A 22,057-nucleotide genomic window follows, 5' to 3' on the forward strand; every position below is an offset into this window, starting at 1 on the left:
CCCGAAGCACAGAAGGTCTAAGGAAAGTCCGCAAATCCCAGAGGGCCCAGGGGGCGGCTGAGGGGAACAGACAAAAAGTAAAGGCCAAAGGAGACCCGCGTCTGTGTTAGGGAACGTCAGCAAAGACCGACAGGGGTCACCTAAAAAGTTGCCAAAGCTGCTAACAGGAGGTCTAGAAACGGCAAACCCTACAAGAACAAGGCTTCCGGAAGCTAAGTCCGGAAGGGAGGGTGGAGGGCCTATGACGTGAACACGTCCCAAAGGCGCCGGGCACCCCTTAGGGCAGGGACGGCAGTAGCTGCAGTCGGCGAAGAGAGAGAGGATAGAGCCGAAAGGGGAAAAGGGAAGGAAAGAGTAAGTAGGTCCTTAGAGGTCGTCTGAAAAGTGCGAAGCCAAACTAACCCAAGGGACCGACAGCAAATTGTATCCCTTGTTAAGACACCTCACGGAAGCGCGCCAACGTCTTTTGTAAGCCCCGCCCCTCGCTCATCTAGTCTAGTTCCGTGGTCTCATATTCAGGAAGCAGCCGGTTCCCTACATACTCCTCCCACAAGGAGCGGTCGCCCCTACTGGGCTGCGCGCTTTCTCCTCCCCTCAAACCCCTCGCGCACTTTCTCCCGCCCGTCTGTCAATCACCGCGCTCAGCTGTCCAGTAAGCTGGCCAAGAGGGCTGGGCCGTCAGGGCTGTCGCGTGACGTCCGTAATCCGCCGGTCGCGGAGCGGGGAGATGCGTGACGAAGGCGGCGCGTGACGGAGAAGCGGTTAGCCGACGCTGCGGCGGCAGTCCGTGTAAACAAGGCCTCGCGCCGCTGCTGGTCCTGCGACTGCTTCTCGCTGGTGGGTGGTCTCGCGCGTGGCGGTAACCGCAAACTATGTGGGAGGTGCTTCTCGGCTTCCTCCCTGCCTGCCCCCGCTTAGCGTACACACCCCCGGAACACCACGTGGGCGTGAGGCAAGGAAGGGGGGGGGGTGTTAGGCCGAATTTTAACCTCATTGGTTGTTGCTGCCACCGGCTCTCGCAAGGGAGTGCTGTAATTGGCCGGCAAGGGGGGCGTCGAGGGGGTCTCTGAGTTCTAAGGCTTCTGATTGGCTAGGTGGGTAAGCTAATGAGGCGCCTTTCCATCCGCGAGGGGTTTTGATTGGTTCGCCGGAGAGGTTACCTGGGAATCCACCCCCACCCCAGGGACTTTGATAGGTGAGTTTGAGGTGGAAAACTGAGAAATTCCTGTTCAAAGGATTTTCACTAGTGAGCTAGGGTCATGCCCTAGGTTTCACTCTGCTTATTTTGCTTCACAGGATTGGGAAAGGTTTGTGTTCCCGAAGCCTTGGGAGTTGTTACAGGCTGAGGAGAAGGGATCTCAATACCTAGGAAGGGTCGCCCTCCTAGAGATAGCTACTATCGATCTCAGGAAACTCTGGTGTTTCTAGAGCAGGCTTTGCTTTCACCAAACCCAAGGAGGTGACAGGAGGAGTCCCCACACAGGACTTAAGGATGCTGTGACCAGAAGATGGGATCACGTAACAGTAGCAGCGCAGGAACTGGGTCCGGAGACCCCTCCGAGGGCTTGCCCCGAAGAGGGGCTGGCCTGCGTAGGAGTGAGGAGGAGGAAGAGGAGGATGAAGATGTGGATCTGGCCCAGGTACTGGCCTATCTCCTACGCAGGTAACTTACCCCTTGGTGTGTCCCCACCAGGCACCACCACAGTCCCTTGATACCAGCTCCCGTCGGGGAAGTTACAGAGAATAGAAAATGGGATCAGCCCAAGATAGCTGTTCTGTTTGAGCAGAACAGCCTTCTCTGCTGGACACTGGCAGCACTCCCCTAGGCAGGGTCAGCAGGATGATTTGCTCTTGTGTTGAGGGGACTGTTCAAGGGAGTCTAGCTATGACTACACACATGTAACCTATTTTCCAAGTAAGTAAAAGAAAAAAGAGGGAGGGGTGTCCTGGTGGGAAGGAAGTGCTATGAGGGGTGAAGAAAAGAGTTGGGGAAGTGGGTGTTGAATTTAAATGAAGTCATTGACACATGATATGAGGCCACATGGATTTACTTGAAAAACAAGTTTAAATTAACCTAACTCTAATCCTGTTCCTGAAGAAAGAATGCTTTGAGGGAAGTGACCACTGGCAATTGCCTGGAAAGGGGGTGCAACTGGCTTTGGTTCTTAGCTATGGCTCCTTGAGGGAGAAGGCAGGCTTGAGAATCCCTTCAGAAAACCATGTCCTATGCTAGACTCCTTGGGCAGAGACTCAGAAGGAAATGCTCTCAGAATTTCTAACTCTCTGGGAAGTCAAATCAGTAGATTAGCCAACATCCATGCAATGCTGGGGTTTTCTGCTCCTCTTGTAAGAGTGAAAATTAGCTTCCTGGTGTGTCTTATAGGAGACAAAATAACAGCCACGGTCTAGTCAGCCTCAAACCTCAACATGGGGACAGTACAGGGGTTTGAGGACAAGGTGGTCTATGAACTACATAACCATTGACTCTGAATTTGGTTGGTCTGGGGAAGGGATCCTCCCCTTTATCACGGGGTGGGGGGTCTCTCCACAGAGGCCAAGTGAGGTTGGTGCAGGGAGGAGGTGCAGCAAATTTGCAGCTCATCCAGGCCCTCTCGGACTCAGAGGAAGAGCATGACAGTGCCTGGGATGGTCGTCTTGGAGACCGATACAATCCACCAGGTAAGAGGAAAGACAGACAGAGACCCTAACATCAAAGGATTTCCACTACAAAACTTTTTTAAAAAAATTAATTTTGGCAAAAATTGAAAGAAAAAGATGAGATAATTCAGGGAATGAGGGAGTCTTTGCAGCCCCAGTATATTCAGCCACATTGAGAAGGCTGAGCACAGCCTCGCTAACTATCTGCTGGGGCTGGAAAAGACCTAGGATGAAACTTCTCTTTGGTGCTCACAGTGGATGCAACCCCTGACACCCGGGAGCTGGAATGCAGTGAGATCAAGACACAAGTGGAACTGGCCACAGGGCGGCTGGGGCTTAGGCGGGCAGCCCGGGAGCTCAGCTTTCCTCAAATGCTGCACCAGGTAGGCCTCTCCTCATCCAGCCAGTCTGGCAGCAGGACTATTAGTGCAGCCAGAAGCCACAATCCCAGAGAAGAGGGAAGTAAACTTTCCAAGGAAGCCTCAAGTGCTGGAGCTGGAGCACTCTCAACCAGCCTGAGTGGGCATTTGGTGGGACATATTACTGTGTGCTGGGTTCATTCCTGTAGCAAGAGCAATATTTTTGGAGGAGGGGGCTTGGTGTGGCTGAGGTGGCCCTCTGTTTCTACTAGCAATATTCCCCAATCCCTTCCTTTAGAGAGAACGGGGCCTCTGCCACCAGGGAAGCTTCTCCCTTGGAGAACGGTCTCGAGTGATGTCTCAGTGAGTATGGGGCTTGGTGGAGAGATTCCAAGGGCCAGATAAGTCTAAACTTTCTTAAACTTTGAAAGGATGAGTGTTAAAGGATTCTCAGGGATATTAAAGTTAGGTTATGTGGGGTTGAGGCTTTGAGAATGAGCAAAGTGGAAAAGTATAGCAATTGAGAGGATGATAGAATGAATCAAAGACAAAGGCTTATACCCAAAGCCGGAAAGAATGCCCCTGTACTCACATCCAGCTGTATTAGGATGCTGCTAACTGGGACAAGGAGCCATCCTGAGCTCCTCTTACCCTCACTTTCTTTCTGCTTCCCCAGCTTCTTGCCCAATGATCTGGGCTTCACCGATACCTACTCTCAGAAAGCTTTCTGTGGCATCTACAGCAAAGATGGTCAAATCTTCATGTCTGCCTGTCAAGGTACCATACCCTAGTCCTACCAGCTGCCTTAGAACAAGAGATGTTCCCTCTGACTGATGCTAGAAAGCCCCAGATCCAGGGAGCTCAGACCCTGGCTTAAGGATGCTTAGCTAGAACACATGTTTTGTCCCATGATCAAGGGAAGATTCCACAGATCAGTGGTGAGTGAGAGAGGTCTGACCTAGGGAGGATTCCAGGAGGCTGTTTTCTAATTCTGCCTGATCGCCACTCACACAGACCAGACAATCCGACTATATGACTGCCGGTATGGCCGCTTTCGTAAATTCAAGAGCATCAAAGCCCGAGATGTCGGCTGGAGCGTCTTGGATGTGGCCTTCACCCCTGATGGAAACCATTTCCTTTACTCCAGCTGGTCCGATTACAGTGAGTGTGCCCCAGACCTCCATGGTCTCTCCAGCTGGGGACCTGAGGTCTCCAAACACCCATCTCCTCCGTGCCATGACTCCATGCCTTTTCCTGGACAAATTACTCCCCAGGTCCAACTTCCTTCCCATTTGTTCTATCTCTTCCCTGGCTCTACCCTCCTTACCTCAGCCCTGAAAGATTCTTGTTTCTCTTGCTTCTCTTAGTTCATATCTGCAACATCTACGGGGAGGGAGACACACACACTGCCCTGGATCTAAGGTACTGGCTTCCCTTACTGGTCAGACTCATCAGAAACTACTCAAGAAAGGCTCTCTAGGAGCATACCTCTTGAACTGGAACTCCCGCTTAGAGGGGAAAGTACACTGGTTGCAAGTTTCTCTGTGTGGACTTCTGGGAGGGAACCACCCAGCCTGTCAGCCAGAGGACCAGGATAAATAGATGGCTGCAGGATTCTTCTTGGTTCCTCACTGAGGTGCCCCACATTCTGGCATGTGTGCTGGCAGGATTTCTTTTCCCCTCAGCAGTGTGCCTCACGGCCCTTGTCACATTCTGTGTGGATTAACCCGGGCTAAAGGGAAGTTCACTTAATGTAGCTCCTCCTTGTCTCTTTTCAGGCCAGATGAACGTCGCTTCGCTGTATTCTCCATCGCTGTCTCCTCAGATGGACGAGAAGTGCTAGGAGGGTGAGTGTTTGTGGGGATGCCTCCAGAACTTAATGAGATAGAAATTCTCCCAGAAACAGGCTCTACCATTACAGAGACTATAGTAGATACCGATACCCAGGCAGCTGTGGAGAACAACCAGGGCTTCTCCAGAGCCAAGATTTATGTGTGGCTTCACTTCTCAAGCACCATTTCTCCAGCATGAGATGGGAGGTCACAGCTAACTCTTCTCCCACCTCCTGTATAAGAAGACACAAGGGCTTGCCCCTTAGCGGGACTTCGAGACACAGTGTCTCCAGAGCACACGTAGCATGGGTCCTCTCGATCCTGGCTCCAAAGCCCTCTTTATCGCCTCCCCTTCAGGGCCAATGATGGCTGCCTGTACGTCTTTGATCGAGAACAGAACCGGCGGACCCTTCAGGTATTGCTCCCGAGATTTCAAGCCCCCGCCTCCTGGTCCTTGGCTTGTTGGAAGACCTAGAAAGAGGTTGTAAACATTCTGGCCCCTTTCTCCCCTAGATTGAGTCCCATGAGGATGATGTGAATGCGGTGGCCTTTGCTGATGTCAGCTCCCAAATCCTGTTCTCCGGGGGTGACGATGCCATCTGCAAAGTGTGGGATCGACGCACCATGAGGGAAGATGACCCCAAGCCTGTGGGCGCACTTGCCGGACATCAGGACGGCATCACTTTCATTGACAGTAAGGTGGGTGCAGAGGCAGGACCGCACAGCCAGGTTACTGAGTTGTGCTATCAAAGCAAACAGGTGTGGCAACTCTCCAAGCTCCTCCTTTAGCCACGGTTTGCAAGATCAGCACCATCCACAAGGAGCGGGGCTTTCTGTACAAGAAAAGTAGAAGACAATCTGATCCAAGGTAGAACAGGAGCCAGTCAGTGTGCTGGACAAAGAAGGGGAAGCCTAGCCAGGGTGTGTGGCCCGTGGTAGGAAACCAATGGCGAGGCCCACCTGGGTGAAGAGAGAGGAGACCAAAGAGCAGCCTGCGTTCATACCGCTCAACTGAGAGGGGGAGCTCTGATCCTCCTTATCCATCCTGGATTCACAGGGTGATGCCCGATATCTCATCTCCAACTCCAAAGACCAGACCATCAAGCTCTGGGATATCCGACGTTTTTCTAGCCGGGAAGGCATGGAAGCCTCTCGCCAGGCTGCCACACAGCAAAACTGGGACTACCGCTGGCAGCAGGTGCCCAAAAAAGGTGAGAGGGGAAGTAGAACCTGAGATCTGGAGAGTGAAGAATCAGGAGTGTTAGTTAAAATATTTAACCTGTGGTAAGGCCCAGTGTGGGCATGGTGGATGAAGCTGGGACCCCCCTCCTGACTCCCCCTTGCCAGGCATTAACTCTTTGTTTGCTGAACCGTGGGAAAGTCAGGAGTTACCAATGTGGGAACTGGGGATCACTCACTCCAAGCCAATGGATACGAAAGTACTGCAGCATCTTGACAGTCAGCAGAGCCATACTGGCGTATATCACCTGACTGTTTGGTGGGGAAAGAGACACCAGTTGGGGATTGGAAAGAGGACTATCTATGAGCATCACTGTTTGCTGAAGACTGGTGATACAGGAGAATCCAGACTCCCTAACCCCGGGTTTGCCCTGCATCCCTCCCCAGCCTGGCGGAAGCTGAAGCTCCCAGGGGACAGCTCCTTGATGACCTACCGGGGCCACGGGGTGCTGCACACCCTCATCCGTTGCCGATTCTCCCCCACCCACAGCACCGGCCAGCAGTTCATCTACAGTGGCTGCTCCACTGGCAAAGTGGTCGGTAAGGACTGGGTCAGACCAGGGGGTCTCGGGAAGGGCAGGAATTTCCCCTGGCATTCTACCTGTGAGCACCAGTGAGCACCTTAAGAAATCCAGTGAGAACTATAATGAAATTTCATTTAGCCTGATGCAGGGTGGCTTAAACAGAGAAAGAGAAAACATTCTATTCATTAGCATTTTAAATTAAGAAAGGAACACAGAATTCTAGTCAGTAAATATACTAGATCACCAAAAATATACACGGTTCTGTTTTTTAATCAGTCAGGGAAGAGATTACAGATGAAAGGTAGGAGGGAACAGAGACAGAAAGAATGACACAAAAAGCAGCAAGTCGTAAAAGATGTACAGCCACTGAAGCAGGAGGAATGCATGAAAAGAAACAGACACAGATGGATGGAGCCTAAGACAGAGCCTAAGATAGACCTAGGGAGGTGCTGAGATGAAGGCCCATCCAGGGAGAGAGGAAGGCACACCCGAGTCCAGAAGAGGAGCAGCAGGTTTACAAGTCTATGGAGACAGGCCCATGTTCACCTTTGTGGTGTCTCCCATATCTTGTGAGCTTTCAAAAAAATTGCTGCTTTAAAGCCACATTTCATTTTCTTAACTGTTGACCCTGTAACATTTAGCTAAGGGCCAGAGATACCCAGGCTCTGCTAGATCATACTCTCAACCTGAGGTAGGGAAAAGAAACTAACAGCATCCCCAGATGTGGGCTTTGTTCCTCTGGGAAGGTGGGAGGTTGCCTGAGAGGCAGGGAGAGATGAGGGATGGCTGGAAGGTCTTCTGGCTGCCCTTCTCCACTCTGGCCTTCCCCGGACAGTGTACGACCTCCTCAGTGGCCACATCGTGAAGAAGCTGACCAGCCACAAGGCCTGTGTGCGTGACGTCAGCTGGCACCCCTTTGAGGAGAAGATTGTCAGCAGTTCGGTGAGGATGCTAGAGTGAGGGTGGCCAGCGTGTGTCTGGGACCGAGTGAGGGCAGCGTCCCCTGACTGCTTGCCATCTTCTACCCTGCAGTGGGACGGGAATCTGCGTCTGTGGCAGTACCGCCAGGCTGAGTACTTCCAGGATGACATGCCAGAGTCGGAGGAGCACCCCAGCACCCCTGCCCCAATGTCCCACCCCTCTACAGCCTTTTCCTCGCCCCAGTAGATCTGACCTCCAGGCCCAGTCATGGGTGAGCCTCTTCACCAGCTCTCCACCTTCTCCTTCTTTTCTCCCCTATGAGGGATCTTTGGGGACTCACTGGCACTGGCTGGGGAGAAACAGAAGCCCAGGCTTTGGGCCCCTAGCTGACCCCTGGGAGATCCTCCCCTTGGGGTAGTGTGGTCCTCTCACATGCCCACACTCAATCATCTTGGACCTCTGTCTCTGGCCGGGGTCTGGCAGGACTGCCATTATCTGATCAGCAGGAGAACTGTCCTGAATGTTTTTAATCATGTTTGGATGTTAAGTGTTAGCTCCTAGAGTAGATGCCTGGGGCCAGGTCTGAACTGTGCCATCAGCAAGGCCCATTGCCCAGGCCTTCACATTGAGGATTAGTTAGACTGGTCAGTCAGAGGGCCAGGAGTGCTGGCCTTTGTTCCAGAGGTCCTAATGGCTAGAGCTCTAGCCCCTCAGGGAGAGGGGGATGGATAAGCACCCTCCCACGGCAGGAATTATGTCTTCTCTCTCATGCGTCTGGGTCTTTGGGGTGGGCAGGCTATGGTGTGAGAGGCTCTGTGTGGCCCCACACAGGGCAGGTCCTCCCCCTCCCAGAATGTTCCATCATGCCAGAGGCCAGCAGCTTCAAGGAGGGATGTTGAAGTAGGACTCCTTTGTCCTATCACTGGCTTTGGCTCCCTCAATAAACTCTGTGGGAACTTGGCTCAGCATCTGTCTGTCTCTCTCTTTATCCTGTTGCAAATCTTTTATCCTCTCACTTTAAGAAAATGGTTTCAACAAAGCTTTCAGATATGCTCCTCTGTTAGAGAAATCACTGCTTTGATGCCCGAAGATGAAAGGGAATACCAAAATCATTTGTTAACTGAGCTTTGCAACAGGGAGTCCCTCACCAACCTCAGAAACTTCTCAGCAAATGGAAATTGAGATAATAGGAAGTAAACACGTTTTGGGCTTCCCTGGTGGCTCAGATGGTAAAGCGTCTGCCTGCACTATGGGAGACCTGGGTTCGATTCCTGGGTCGGGAAGATCCCCTGGAGAAGGAAATGGCAATCCACTCCAGCACTCTTGCCTGGAAAATCCCATGGACGGAGAAGCCTGATAGGCTACAGTCCATGGGGTTGCAAAGAGTCGGACACGACTGAGCGACTTCACTTTCACTTTCACTTTCAAACACGGTTTAGATGAGAACCCGGAACACCCACATCAGCTCTGCCCTGGAGCTGGTCCAGTCTATGGAAAGAAGTAGCCCAGAGCCAGAGATCACCTGGTGGGCACTGATGGCAGGCCCCGTCTGGGCACTTCACACTCAGGACTTCACCCATTCTCACAGCACCCTTTTTTCCAGGTGAGGAAATGGAGGCATACAGCGGTCAGCCACCATGCCTCAGGGCAGACCCATGGTGTGGACAATAGGGGAGCAGCTTGGCCTCACCTTCCTGATTATCTTTAAGGCAGTTCTGGAACCAGAATGCTCACCTCCAAGGGGTCTTAGAGACACAGCAAGGGATTAAGAGATGTACGTGTTCAACAGCAAAACACTTTTAAAAGAATAAATTGTCCAGATGCTTGGCCTCCAGGTGATCTCTTTCCTCCAGTTGACCCACCTGCATGAAACCATCACATGGATCTCTACTGGTCCTTTCATCTCCCCTCTGCCTCTTCGCCCAGGAGGGACTCCCTGTTGCAAAGCTTAGTTAACAAATGATACCTATCTCTACCGCCTAACACCCAGAGATGCCACCCATCTCACCCAGAACTGTTTTACCTCCAGGATGCTAGAAGGAGATGCCAACTAAAATGATTAGTGTCCTCAAATCCTCATTTAATCAAGACCCCAAGGGCCATCTGTTCTCATTAAGAGATGCATTTCCAATACAATCTTATTGTATTATTATAAAACTCTGTGAAAGTTTTGTTGTACAAATAATATATTTTGTGCTACTAACAATTTTGAAATTTGTACTAATTTATATGGAAATTCAATACAGAAGAAAAAAATTCAACTTATGGTCACAGGAAATGTGTAAAAATTGTTTCAAATCATCTACTCTTTTTTTTTGGCAGAGACTTATGTATGATCAATGAAGATTTTCAGGCATAAAAACATATTAGGATAAATTCTGTAGGGAGAATAGAATGGAAATATAATTTCTGTTAAGATCTTGTCACATTTTAAAAATGAAAAATGGTGAGGTATATAATCACTAGTGTTGTGAAAGTGTTAGTCGCGTGGCCGTGTCCAACTCTCTGCAACCCCATGGACTGTAGCCCACCAGGCTCCTCTGTCCATGGGGTTCTCCAGGCAGGAACACTGAGTGGGTAGCCATTCCCTTCTCTAGGGGATCTTCCTGACCCAGGGATCAAACCCTGGTCTCCTTTGTTGTAGGCAGATTTTTTACCGTCTGAGCCACCAGGGAAGGAGTTATATAGATAGCTTTATTTTTGAAAAGTAAGTATATATAATACACTAGATATTTTGTCCTTTGCAACTATTTAAAATTGCAATGAAAAACTCTGTGTCAGCTTAAAAATGTGTGAGTGCTTCTGGAGGTCCTCAGGTATAGAGCCCCTGAGCACGTGCTATGTCGAGGTATGGGAAATGGAATCTGGAAGGATCCTAATTGGTTAATCCATCTTGGTCAGTTTGCAGATGATGGCACTAAGGACCAAGGAGGGTTAGTTTATTTTCTCAAAGTCACAGAGTTGGGCCAGAACCCAGGTACCCTTTCTTGCTCATCCCTTTCACTACTTCATGAGCCTCCACAAAGGTAGCCCCTGAAATCCCATTTCTCAAATCTCATTTTGAGAAATGAGAAGACAAATAGGGATCTCAAAACAGTTGCTGAATGAATAACAGGGACTTCGCTTGGGTAAGCTGCTCACCGCCCTATGGCTCCAGCCTCAGTGGTCAGGCTTGGAGGCCACATTCTATGTGTGGCCAAGCCCCAAGGTAATTGAGGGGCACAACCCCAAGGATTTGATGGACTCCAGACTGGGGATTTTCCTCCTAGGGTCTTCTCTACCCCCTATCATGTGGGAGTGAACTTGATCTTTGGGGCTCTGAGAGGCCAACCTGTGTGGGGTTGGGGTGACTTTGGCTGACCAAATAGGGACAAACAGACCCAAGCAAGCTGTGGACAAAAACAGCCCTGAACCACAGGAGTGGCCCTGAAACCTGAACATGGTTTGACCTAGAGACATAGGACCTAAAGTCAAGGGACACAGACTAACAGGGAAGGAACAAGGCCGTTGTCAGGAAACACCCAAAGTGAGAACCCTGCTGACATGGCAACCCTCAGCCCTGGCCCCTCACTGCCCCCCGCCCCTCTCCCCCGCCTGCCAGCTGCCAACAGGGCTCTGCCCTGTGTCTGCCACACCTGTCACTGCCTGTCCTTGTCCAGGGGGGGCCCCATCAGCCCCTCCTCAGCTGCTCAGCAGAGCAAGCAGTTAGTGGGGAGGGGAGGGAACATGGAGCGGGGGCCGGTGGTGGGGGCAGGGCGGGGGGCCGGGGCCCGGATCCGGGCCCTGCTGGGCGGCCTGGTCAGGGTGCTGCTCTGGGTGGCCTCTGCCTTGCTGTACTTTGGAAGCGAACAGGCTGCCCGCCTCCTGGGAAGCCCCTGCTTACGGCGCCTCTACCATGCCTGGTTGGCAGCAGTGGTCATCTTTGGGCCCCTTCTGCAGTTCCACGTCAACCCTCGGACCATCTTCGCCAGCCACGGCAACTTCTTCAACATGTGAGTCCACTCAAGGCTGGGGGCGCTGGCTGCCTGGGCTCAGGGATCCCGGCTTCCTCCAGGTTTCTGTCCTCCTGCCAGTGTGAGACACTAAAAATAGACTAGGAGGTTGAGGAGAAAGTCAGGGGGGAGGGGAACAGAGCCGGGGGGTACAGGAGCAGGGCCGAAGAGGAAATGTGGACCCTAGAAGGCTGAATGGACCTCTAAGGAGATGGCCAAGTTCAAGTGGCTGTGGGAGAAGAGGGAAGAGGGCACAGAAAACAACAGGGGGTGATATTGCGACTGGAGACAGAGCCAGGCTGGGAACACACAGGGAGCGATGGGACTGAGGGGCCTCAATAGCCTTTCCTCTTTTCTGCCACAGAAAGTTTGTGAATTCAGCGTGGGGCTGGACCTGCACCTTCCTGGGGGGCTTTGTGCTGCTGGTGGTCTTCCTGGCTACACGGCGCGTGGCAGTGACTGCCCGGCACCTGAGCCGGCTGGTGGTGGGGGCAGCTGTGTGGCGGGGGGCCGGCCGGGCCTTCCTGCTCATCGAGGACCTGACCGGCTCCTGCTTCGAGCCTCTGCCTCAGGGCCTGCTGCTCCACGAGCTGCCGGATCGCCGCAGCTGCCTAGCGGCCGGCCACCAATGGCGGGGCTACACGGTCTCCTCCCACACCTTCCTGCTCACCTTCTGCTGCCTGCTCATGGCCGAGGAAGCAGCAGTGTTCGCCAAGTATCTGGCCCATGGGCTGCCTGCCGGCGCACCCCTGCGCCTTGTCTTCCTGCTCAATGTGCTGCTGCTGGGCCTCTGGAACTTCTTGCTGCTCTGCACCGTCATCTATTTCCACCAGTATACTCACAAGGTGGTGGGGGCCGCAGTGGGTACCTTTGCCTGGTACCTCACCTATGGCAGCTGGTATCATCAGCCCTGGTCTCCAGGGAGCCCCGGCCATGGGCTCTTCCCTCGCCCCCACTCCAGCCACAAGCATAACTGAAAGGAATAAAGTCACATCAGACCTAGCTCCGGCTCTGTTCATCACTGGGTTGGCAGGACCTGTAAAGGGTGGGTAGGGTAAGAAGAGAGTATAATAGTCGCCAGGGTTCCCCAGTCATTCCTTGCTGTCACTGACCTTGAATGTCCTTATGCTTGACCCCTGTCCCTCCTATTGTCCTTTCAGTCTCCTGGTCTCTGCAGACATCAAGATATCTGGGGCTCTGATGTCAAAGACTGGCACTGCCAGGGCAGGTAACAGTGTCCTCAGGGATGGGCAGCATTCCCACTAAACAGATGCTCCATCTCCAGCTTGGTTGATTTGTTTTTCCTGCCTCCAGCACTGAACCCCCCCTAACCATCCTCAGGGGCCTTTCTATCTGGGCACCCTACTCAGCCTCCCTTTCTACCCTGTCTTTCCAAAGAGGGTCTATACATGCTTATTTTCTTAAAAGATGTTCATTGAGCCAAGCATAGTTCTTTGCCATGTGATTAAGAAAGACAAAGTTTTTGCTGTTTGGGGGCCCGTGGGTTACTACCTGATGATAAACTTACAAATAATAATACTATTGTGCTTACTCTGTATCAGGCACCATTCTACGTATCTATAAATTCTTTATATAAATTCACATATTTAGCCCTCACAACACCACCATGAGGTAGGAGTGTTCCCACTGTACATTTGTGAAAATGGAGGTGCAGAGCTAAGTAAGTTTTTCACAACTAGTAAATATTGGAGCTAGAATTATTAACCCGGGCAGTATGGATCTGTTATTTGTGCTCTAAAACAGAGATCAGCAAGCAACAGTCCTGTGGCCACTGTTTAGATGGCCTGACAGCTAAGAAATGATTTTACATTTTTTAATGGTTGAAAAAAAAGAATATTTCATAACAGGTGAAAATAACATGAAACTGAAATGCCACTGTCCATATGGCACCCTACTCCAGTACTCTTGCCTGGAAAATCCCATGGATGGAGAAGCCTGGTAGGCTGCAGTCCATGGAGTCGCTAAGAGTCAGACATGACTGAATGACTTCACTTTCACTTCTCACTTTCATGCATTGGAGAAGGAAATGGCAACCCACTCCCGTGTTCTTGCCTGGAGAATCCCAGGGATGGGGGAGCCTGGTGGGCTGCCGTCTATGGGGTCGCACAGAGTCGGACACCACTGAAGCGACTTAGCAGCAGCAGTCCATAAATAAAATTTTAGGGTAACTAGCCCCACTCATTTATTTAACTATATAGCTGGTTTCCTGCTACAATGGCAGAGTTGAGTAGTTGCTACAGGTACTACAAAGCCTAAAATATTTACTATATGGTCTTTGACAGAAAAAGTTTGCCAACTCCTGCTCTAAACCACACTATCCTCAAAAAAGAAACTAACTTCATAGAGATAGTACTGTGAAGGTACTAAAACAGGCTGCTTTCTAATAGACTTGGAGGGAGTTATAAGCAGAGTTCTTTCTGAAGAAATGATATCTAAGCTGAGAACAGAATGACATCCTGAGGCAGCGTAGGTTGTGTCTGGCAAAGGGATTAGCAAGAGCAAAGGCCTTGAGGCAGGAATGAACAACGCTGGCAGGTCTGAGAAACAACTGGAAAGTCCAGGTATTTATAACTGAAAAGAGGGAGAAAACAGTGGAAAGCAAAGTTGAAGGGGAACAGGTGCCAGATAGGCCTTTTGGACCAGGAAAGTCCTTTGGATTCTAAGGTCAACAGGAAGTTGAGAACGTTTTAAGCAAGAGCAAGGTGGAATCCTGCTGCTGCGTGGTGAGTGGGTTACAGAGGAATGGAGTCCACAAGGGTCTTAAGAGAGCTGACCAGGTCCTGTGATGGGATGATGCCAGAGTCTGAACGTCACTGCGTGGGCCAGACGATGCCCGTGGAGCTAGGGGTCCAGGCTGGCAGGGCAAAGGAAGGGAAGCCAAGTCTTGCTTCACCACCCAGAAGAGAGGCAGATAAGGCTAACCACTGTCCCAGGCGGCACTGGGAAGAGAGCCCGAGGTCTGGGGCAGGCGGCTGGAGGGGCGGGGAGTCCTGAGGCGGGCCCCGGCCTCGTGGCCGGGGAGGCGGGGCGTCAAGGGGAGGGTGGGGCAGGTGGGCGGAGTCGTGGGCGGGGAATCGAAAGACCGACAGCGATGGTGATGCGGGGAGGCGGAAAGGCGCCTCTCCGACTCTAGGGGGAGCCCCGGCTGGGCTGCCTCCCGGCGCTCAGCTACTCGCCTCTCTCTGGTCTGACCCCGCCTCCTCTAGTACCTCCACTCCCACTACCCAGGAAGGCCGTGCGGGGAGCGAGCGCTGCTTTCACTTTCCCTTCCCCGTGCCCACTCCTCGCTCCGCGTGCTTCGCCAGGCCCCTACCCCGGCCATGGCCACGCTCAGGGTCCTGCCCGAAGCCCAAGCCAAGGTGAGCGCTGCGGGTTCTAGGAAGGGCCCATCAGGGAGGGGTGCCTCCGAGACACTGAAGGAGTCCGTGACCCGCCCCTCAGCCCCTCGAGTAGGGGTCAGTCATCCGAACACTCATGGGCCCCGTGCCCAGAGCACCTGAGCCCGGAGAGCCCCGCCAGGTCTGCCTGCGGGAGGAGAGGCGAGGCGGCCGAGGTTCAGCGGGGTGAGGTGAAGCGGAGCCCTGGCGTGAAGGGGAAATCTACTGGCCCGGCGCCCGGGCCCACACACAGACGGGGTTCGGGCTCTGCCCTGCCACCATGGGAGGCCCCGCGCCCATTCCACAGGGCACTCCGACCCTGCCCCAGTCGCAGCAGCTCTCTTACATCCCTCCTCCCACTGCCCACCGAGGGATCTGTTCCCTCTTGAACAGTTCGCCCTTCAATTCCAGGAATGTTATTCCCCAAATCCCACCGCACCCAAGTCAGACCCCATGCAACCCTAAGGGTTCTCGAATAAACTGGCCATAAAGCCAAATTCTGAAGGGCTGCTTGTGTCCCACAGGTGGATGTGTTCCGTGAAGACCTATGTACTAAGGTAATACCTGCGTGGTCATCACCCCACCCCTCCCCAAGCCCACTGCTCAGCCCTCCTTTGCTAGGCAGCGGCAGCCCTTCCTTCACTGCTTAGGAAGGGAATTTGATTCTGACCCCCATCCTCCCTTACCGTTACTCTACACACAGACAGAGAACCTGCTCGGGAGCTATTTTCCCAGGAAGATTTCTGAGTTGGATGCATTTTTAAAGGTACTGGGGCTGGGCAGGGAGTAGAGGCCAAAGGGAGAGCTTCAGGGGCTGTGAGAGTGAGGAGGTGAGAGCTCGCCCCTGCCTCCAGCCCTTCTCCCACCCTGCACCAGGAGCCAGCTCTCAATGAAGCCAACCTGAGCAATCTGAAGGCCCCATTGGACATCCCAGTGCCTGATCCAGTCAAGGAGAAAGAGAAGGAGGAGCGGAGGAAACAGCAGGAGGCAAGATGGGAATTCCTGGGAGGAGGGACCCAACCCGGGGAAAAATCAGCCTCAGGCCTGACTCCCAAGAGCCTCCCTTTCCCTGCAGAAGGAAGACAAGGATGAAAAGAAGAAAGGGGAAGATGAAGACAAAGGTATCACTATGGTGGAAGGGACTTGTGTCTCACTTCCCAGGAGCTCCTCCCTAAGGATGCCTTTTCCTTGCCTGGCACAGTCCCAGTCATGTGACTGACCCAGTGCCCACCTCCTAGGTCCTCCATGTGGCCCAGTGAGCTGCAATGAGAAGATTGTGGTCCTCCTGCAGCGCGTAAAGCCTGAAATCAAGGATGTCATTGAGAAGCTCAACCTGGTGAGCCCCCCCACTTCCGTCTACACACTTCAGGTCAAACCCTTTGTCTTCCTTTCTCCCTACCAGTTGGGCATGGCACCTGCCAGGTCTTAGCAGGAGAGGGCACAGCAAGTAAAGCCAGAATTCCAGGCCATGGCATTCAGGACAGACCTGACACACTCCCATTCACTGTGAGCAAGGAAACAAAGGACAGGAAGCTGGGAATTGGGTTTGAGACTGATGGGGCTTCTTTGCCATTCCCTCCTCCCAGGTCACCACCTGGCTACAGCTACAAATACCTCGGATTGAGGATGGGAATAATTTTGGAGTGGCTGTCCAGGTGAGAGCACTGCCCCACTCCTCTGCCAACTTTCTCTCTCCAGTCCTTGCTGCTTTCCACTTTCCCTTCTGCTTTCTTTCCCCAGGAGAAGGTGTTTGAGCTGATGACTGCCCTTCACACCAAGCTAGAAGGCTTCCACACTCAAATTTCCAAGTGAGTCATTGCCCACTGCTCTGCCTCTGGCAGAGACAGGCCTCTGCTCCCTCCTCCTCCTGCTCCATACCCTTCTACTTCCCACAGGTATTTCTCTGAGCGCGGTGATGCTGTAACTAAAGCAGCCAAGCAGCCCCATGTGGTAGGTGAGGTCTCAGTCTGGGTGCAAGGGAGGAGGGACACTTGAAGTCAGGCCTGATCCAAGTCTCCCGCAGGGTGATTATCGGCAACTGGTGCATGAGCTGGATGAGGCAGAGTACCGGGATATCCGGCTGATGGTCATGGAGATCCGCAATGCTTACGTGAGGAGGCGAGGGTTGGGGGTGGGCTGAGGCAGCTTTCCCAAGCCACCCATTCCCTGACCCTGCAGGCTGGGGTGAAGGGTTACAAAGTACAACCTCTCCACAAGGCTAGAAATGGGGTACAGAGCCACTGGGAGCTGGTGGCTGACTCTCTCCTCCCTGGCCCCATAGGCTGTGTTATATGACATCATCCTGAAGAACTTCGAGAAGCTCAAGAAGCCCAGGGGAGAAACAAAGGGAATGATCTATTGAGACCCTCTTCTCATTCTGTGATGGCTCCAGCAGAGACCTTCTGACTTTTACAGGGGACTCCAGACTTTCCCCACCTTCTGCCTATTGGTTTCTCCCTCACCTTGCCTCCCAGGCACAATAAACATAGTCATACCATTGCCCAACAGCCCAAGTCTCTTTATTGGATCCTGAGCCTCCCCTCTGGCCCTGGCTCAGGTATTTCCATTTGTGGGACCAACCCACTGGGTGATCTGGGCGTTGAGCTGCTGGTTGGTCCAATCCTCTCGGATGTCATCAAGGTGGCAGTCAAAGTCCACAAGGTGCTGGTGGGCCCGGCCCTCTAGTAATGCTCCCACCATCTGCCGTGACTCTTCCCAGTCCCTCCACATCACTCTGAAATAATAACCTCCATGGCAGTCAAACTCAGCAGGGAGCGGGGCCAGGTTAGGTCTAGAGAAGGACCCTTGGGACAGAACCAACAACAGAGGAGGCTCAGGAGCTGTGGGCTTCTAAGAAGAGGTGGAAGGAGAGGGGCACTCACAAGTTCTTGTCCTTGGGGACCCAGCGGAGACCATGGTTCTCCAGGACGATAACTGGGGGCACGTGAGGCTGGGGTACCAGTTTCTGATTATCCAACTGTGTGGACAAGGAAGGGCTGGTGAGGGTTTCAAGGGTTCCCCCTTCCTCCTTTCTTTCCAACTCCCCATTCTGAAAACCAAGCCTCACCATAATAAGTACTGCATCAGGGAAGAATTCAGCAATCCGCCCAGCGATTTTCAAGGCCAGGGGCCCAGGGCTGTGTAGAGGGAAGATCAGACGTGTGAGGAGCATACTGTGGGCAGACTGCATCCATCTGAGCTGGGCCTCCCAGGTCTCAAAGACATGGATGCAGCGATGGCCTTTCCCTGTATCTGGCCTGGGGGCACCCGGCCTACTTGATGCTTCATGCATGACTGCCTGATGCTGCAGTGCTGTGGGAAACAGGTGCTCAGACACTGCTGGTGAGAGTGGAAATCTACGATGGTCTTTTTGTAGAGTAATTTGGCATAACCATCCAAACTTATATCGTATACTATACATATGCTAGCCCAGAAATTCTACTTATAAAGAATTTACTGTATTAATAGGACAGTGTCTGTAATAACAAAAAAAAATGGAAACCACCGCAATGTTTAATGTAAAGCATTAAATTAATAATGGTACGCCCATATTCGTACTATATAGCTGTTAGGTTAAGGTAGCTATTAGTGTAGAGATGGAAAGATGTCAGATATTTATTAAGGAGGGAAAATCAAATTACAAAACAGTATAGTTTGACCCAAATATTTGATTATAACTACATAGCTTTTTCTATATATATAGTTGACCCTTGAACAATGATGGGGTTAGGGGCACAGAGCCTTCAGCAGCTGAAAATCTGCTGATAACTTTACAGTGGGCCTTCCCTATTCTGGATTCCACATTGGAATTCAACCAACCTTGGGTCCTGTAGTACTGCAGTACTTAGTGAAAAATTTTTGCCTGTTTGTGGCCCCAGGTAGTTCAAGCCTGTGTCGTTAAATGGTGAACTGTATACATAAAAAGAAACCTCCTTTAAAAAAATAAAAGTTTCCAGTTGAGCTTTCTTTGTGTTTTCAGCACTTGTTGGGGCGGGACGGCGGTGGCGGGGCATCTCAGTTACAGCAGGTGTCAGACTGATATTGTCCTACCCACCCCCACCTAGCTCCTTCAGAAAAATAGCTTCTTTATATTTCCTCACTGCGTACGCAGCCTAGTGCCTGCTTTACAGTGCCTAAGCCTTGAATGAAGGGAAGATGGAAGGAATGACCAAGAGAGGTTCTCTTGACGCCCCCCACCCCATAACCCTTAGCCTTCTGCCTCTGGCTACCCCACTCACCTCTGGTCGTCCAAAGCTGCATTGGCATGGTAGTACCCTGCCACTACCAGCCCGGCCTGCGCGCCCCACACATCCACCTGCCATGGGAAAGGGGCCATCAGTAACTAAATCGTGCCGCCCGCCCTGTGGGTGCGCACTACTGCCAAGAGACCAGGGATGGGCTTGGGCTAGGGGTGTTAGGGGATTTCGCGGTGGTCGATGGGCGTCCGGCGGCACCTGGTTGAGTGCGACCTCCAGCATGACAGATAGGGCCAGGTGGCTGTGGAACAGGGGCACACAGTCGGTGAGGCACAGGCATTCTCCCGACCGCGGCGCCGGCGCCAGCAACAGCCCGTTGACAGCGGCATGCGGATACCGGGCGGCGTGCAGGCTCATCTTCACGTAGGCCCGGGCCGAGATCTCCACCTCCCCCATGGCGAGCGGAGCCCCAGCTCGCGTCCGCGAAGCCCCCTCCAGAGCCCCAGAGCCCTCCTAGGCCCTTCCCCGTGCCCCCTCACTTAGGTTCGACGGTGACGCTGACTCGACTCGAAGGCATCCAGTCAGCTCAGGCCGACCTCGGCCCGACTCCCGGCCCCCACTTGGCCAGGAATGCAGGCGGCCAAAACGGCATGTTGCAGCACCGAGCTCCGCCACTCCCGCCCCCAAACGGCGCAGCCTACCACACGCAAAAGCCGGGCTCCGCGTCCGAGCCGCTTCTGGAGTCACGCCCACATGGTACTCTTTGATAGGCTTAGAGGGTATCGTTTTGCCCAATCACCGGCAGTATCCAACCTCGCCCCGCCTTTGACTGGAAACTAGAGAGTTGCCCGCGCGCTGATTGGCTAGGCTGTCCCACTTCGGCTCTTGATTGCAAGATGGCTGCGTCTGTTACCTCTGCTTCCCGTCCATACAGGCCCTGTTGAGCCCTCTGGGTGGAGCCCGCACCCAAGTCGGGAGTCTACAGGAGCCGTGGAATCTCGAACTTAGGTACATAGCGGACAGCATGGTTCCTGCTATGAAATTAATGGGTCTGTATTCTAGAGTGGTGGTTCTGCCACTTACTAAGCCGTGTTACTTTTCAAGTTATCTGGCCCTTGGTTTCCCCGGGGAAGTAATTGCAGAAAGGAGGAGGTAAAGGTCAAAAAGAATTTTATTGACCTATCCTTCCCATAATGTCCTGTGGTATAATTTCCTTCGCCTTAATGCCTTGGAAGTGTTTTTTACCCTCCCAACCCTTGAGAAGAAACCCAACCATCTACCCATAATTTTCGCAGTAAAACCTCATTCTCCCTCTGGGCTTGCCCTGAGCTGATGACAAGGGTTGTACCTTTTTTCATTCCCTGACCTCAGCCGCAGAGCCTTCCAAAGCCTGATTGTTCTTGTAAGGGCTCTGCCCAAATGCCGTCTCTCCCAGGATGCACTCAAGAGACCTCCAGATGGAAATGATCTTACGAAAGTCCCAAATACAGGTTATCTTCATGGCTGATGGCATGTGACAGCCCCCACCCTGTTCTTTAGGATGACTTCCTAAGACTAGGATGGATCTCTAATTCATCTTTGTCTTCCTGGCACCCCTCCCTTTCCTATCACATCATTCACATTTAGTGTCTGGACACAGGTGACACTGAAAGTAAAAGTGTAATTGCTGGGTCGTGTCCAACTGTCTGTGACCCCATGGACTGTAGCCCACCAGTCTCCTCTGTCCGTGTAATTCTCTAGGCAAGAATCCTGGAGTGTTGCACTTGCCAAGCACCTGGTCGCCTGAGCTACTCGGACCTGGGAAGGGCACAAAGCACAGGCCCAATCGAGACTGTGCCTTTGTGGAGTACCGGAGAACCTGAACCTGAGTGGGGTAGACCTGGGAAGTGCATGCAACCCAGGGCCCACTTTAGACAGTTCCCCTGCAGAGCAACCTGGAACCTGAGCAGTGTAGACCCAGAAAGCACACACGCTGTGAGCGGGGCGGGTTGGGGGGTGGCAAACCCAGTGTGGCCCAGACACTGCGAGCACACCCCACACACGCCAGTGATATTTGTTTGCAGTGTTCCTCCCTCCCCACAGCACGACTGAACAAGTAAGCCTAAAAAAGTGTCCATCACCACCCCCTTGCGTCAGGGTGGAAATCAGACACTGAAGAGACTTGCAAAAGAAGAAGTCAAAATAAAGAAGAGGGAATCGCTTTGGAAGTGACACGTGCAACAGATTAAAACCTGGTAGTTAGCATTGACTACATCAGAAGGGGCCTATAAACCTTGAGAAGAAGTATAAGCTGGAACAAGGAACCATCTGAAACGGAACTGACCCCACACTGCCCTCAACAGCTCCAGAGAAATTCCTAGATATATTTTACTAGTATCATTTTTTTAATTTTTTAAAATTTTATTACTCCTTTAATTTTCATTTTTAAAACCTATTAGCTTGCACAAAAGACCCTATTTTTAAAGCAAATTTCATATATACATTTTTTATAATTTTTTTTTAACATTGTATTTTTGAGAGATTTCTAACATCTAGATTTTTAATCTTTGCTTTTTGGTATTGTTATTAATTTTGTACCTTTAAGAATCCAATCTTCAGTACCCATTTTTACTAAGGAGTGTGATTACTGGCTTGATTGCTCTCTCTCTCCCCTTTTGACTTTCCTTTTTCTCCCCCAGGTCACTTCTATCTCCTCCCTCCCCCTTCTCTTCTCTACTTAACTCTGTGAATCTCTTTGGGTGTTCCAGGTTGTGGAGAACACTTAGGGAACTGATTACTGGCTAGATTGGTCTCTCTCCTTTTGACTCCCCCTGCTCTCCTGGTCACTTCTATCTCCTTCCTCCCTCCTCTTTTCTCTCTGTAGCTCCGTGAACCTCTCTGAGTGTTCCAGACTGTGGAAAGCAAATAGGGAATTGATTACTGGCTAGATTGCTCTCTC

At 52.1% G+C, this 22,057-nt stretch overlaps 4 protein-coding genes across 16 annotated transcripts; 3 read left to right on the forward strand and 1 right to left on the reverse strand.

Moving 5' to 3' along the window:
- DCAF11 (DDB1 and CUL4 associated factor 11) lies at nucleotides 499–8,498 on the forward strand. Of its 12 annotated transcripts, none has more exons than XM_005685231.3 (15): nucleotides 499–837; nucleotides 1,484–1,663; nucleotides 2,552–2,679; nucleotides 2,914–3,041; nucleotides 3,316–3,380; nucleotides 3,694–3,794; nucleotides 4,032–4,178; nucleotides 4,385–4,439; nucleotides 4,796–4,864; nucleotides 5,207–5,264; nucleotides 5,363–5,548; nucleotides 5,907–6,060; nucleotides 6,476–6,628; nucleotides 7,448–7,554; nucleotides 7,645–8,498. In XM_005685231.3, the coding sequence occupies exons 2-15, from the start codon at nucleotides 1,509–1,511 to the stop codon at nucleotides 7,777–7,779; spliced, it is 1,641 nt and encodes a 546-aa protein (XP_005685288.1). In that variant the 5' UTR covers nucleotides 499–837; nucleotides 1,484–1,508; the 3' UTR covers nucleotides 7,780–8,498. The 12 variants fall into 12 exon arrangements, with proteins under 12 accessions (XP_005685288.1, XP_005685289.1, XP_013822296.1 ...); XM_005685232.3 differs by having other exon boundaries at nucleotides 500–1,195; nucleotides 1,297–1,663; XM_013966842.2 differs by having other exon boundaries at nucleotides 500–837; nucleotides 1,297–1,663.
- On the forward strand, nucleotides 10,252–12,529 carry FITM1 (fat storage inducing transmembrane protein 1). Its single transcript, XM_018054618.1, has 2 exons — nucleotides 10,252–11,525; nucleotides 11,890–12,529. Exons 1-2 carry the CDS (start codon nucleotides 11,077–11,079, stop codon nucleotides 12,500–12,502), a joined length of 1,062 nt encoding a protein of 353 aa, XP_017910107.1. The 5' UTR covers nucleotides 10,252–11,076; the 3' UTR covers nucleotides 12,503–12,529.
- Nucleotides 14,628–17,424, forward strand: PSME1 (proteasome activator subunit 1). The gene is made up of 11 exons (XM_018054619.1): nucleotides 14,628–14,905; nucleotides 15,448–15,480; nucleotides 15,627–15,689; nucleotides 15,800–15,910; nucleotides 15,999–16,044; nucleotides 16,162–16,259; nucleotides 16,510–16,578; nucleotides 16,664–16,731; nucleotides 16,819–16,873; nucleotides 16,947–17,033; nucleotides 17,205–17,424. The coding sequence occupies exons 1-11, from the start codon at nucleotides 14,867–14,869 to the stop codon at nucleotides 17,283–17,285; spliced, it is 750 nt and encodes a 249-aa protein (XP_017910108.1). The 5' UTR covers nucleotides 14,628–14,866; the 3' UTR covers nucleotides 17,286–17,424.
- EMC9 (ER membrane protein complex subunit 9) lies at nucleotides 17,421–19,814 on the reverse strand. Of its 2 annotated transcripts, XM_018054621.1 has the most exons (6): nucleotides 19,659–19,814; nucleotides 19,378–19,420; nucleotides 19,162–19,238; nucleotides 17,991–18,060; nucleotides 17,806–17,900; nucleotides 17,421–17,657 (listed from the first exon to the last, which is right to left on the reverse strand). In XM_018054621.1, the coding sequence occupies exons 1-6, from the start codon at nucleotides 19,694–19,696 to the stop codon at nucleotides 17,477–17,479; spliced, it is 504 nt and encodes a 167-aa protein (XP_017910110.1). In that variant the 5' UTR covers nucleotides 19,697–19,814; the 3' UTR covers nucleotides 17,421–17,476. The 2 variants fall into 2 exon arrangements, with proteins under 2 accessions (XP_017910110.1, XP_005685287.2); XM_005685230.3 differs by having other exon boundaries at nucleotides 19,378–19,814.

The sequence above is a fragment of the Capra hircus genome, chromosome 10 (assembly GCF_001704415.2).
Source record: "Capra hircus breed San Clemente chromosome 10, ASM170441v1, whole genome shotgun sequence".
In the NCBI taxonomy this organism is placed as follows: domain Eukaryota; kingdom Metazoa; phylum Chordata; class Mammalia; order Artiodactyla; family Bovidae; genus Capra; species Capra hircus.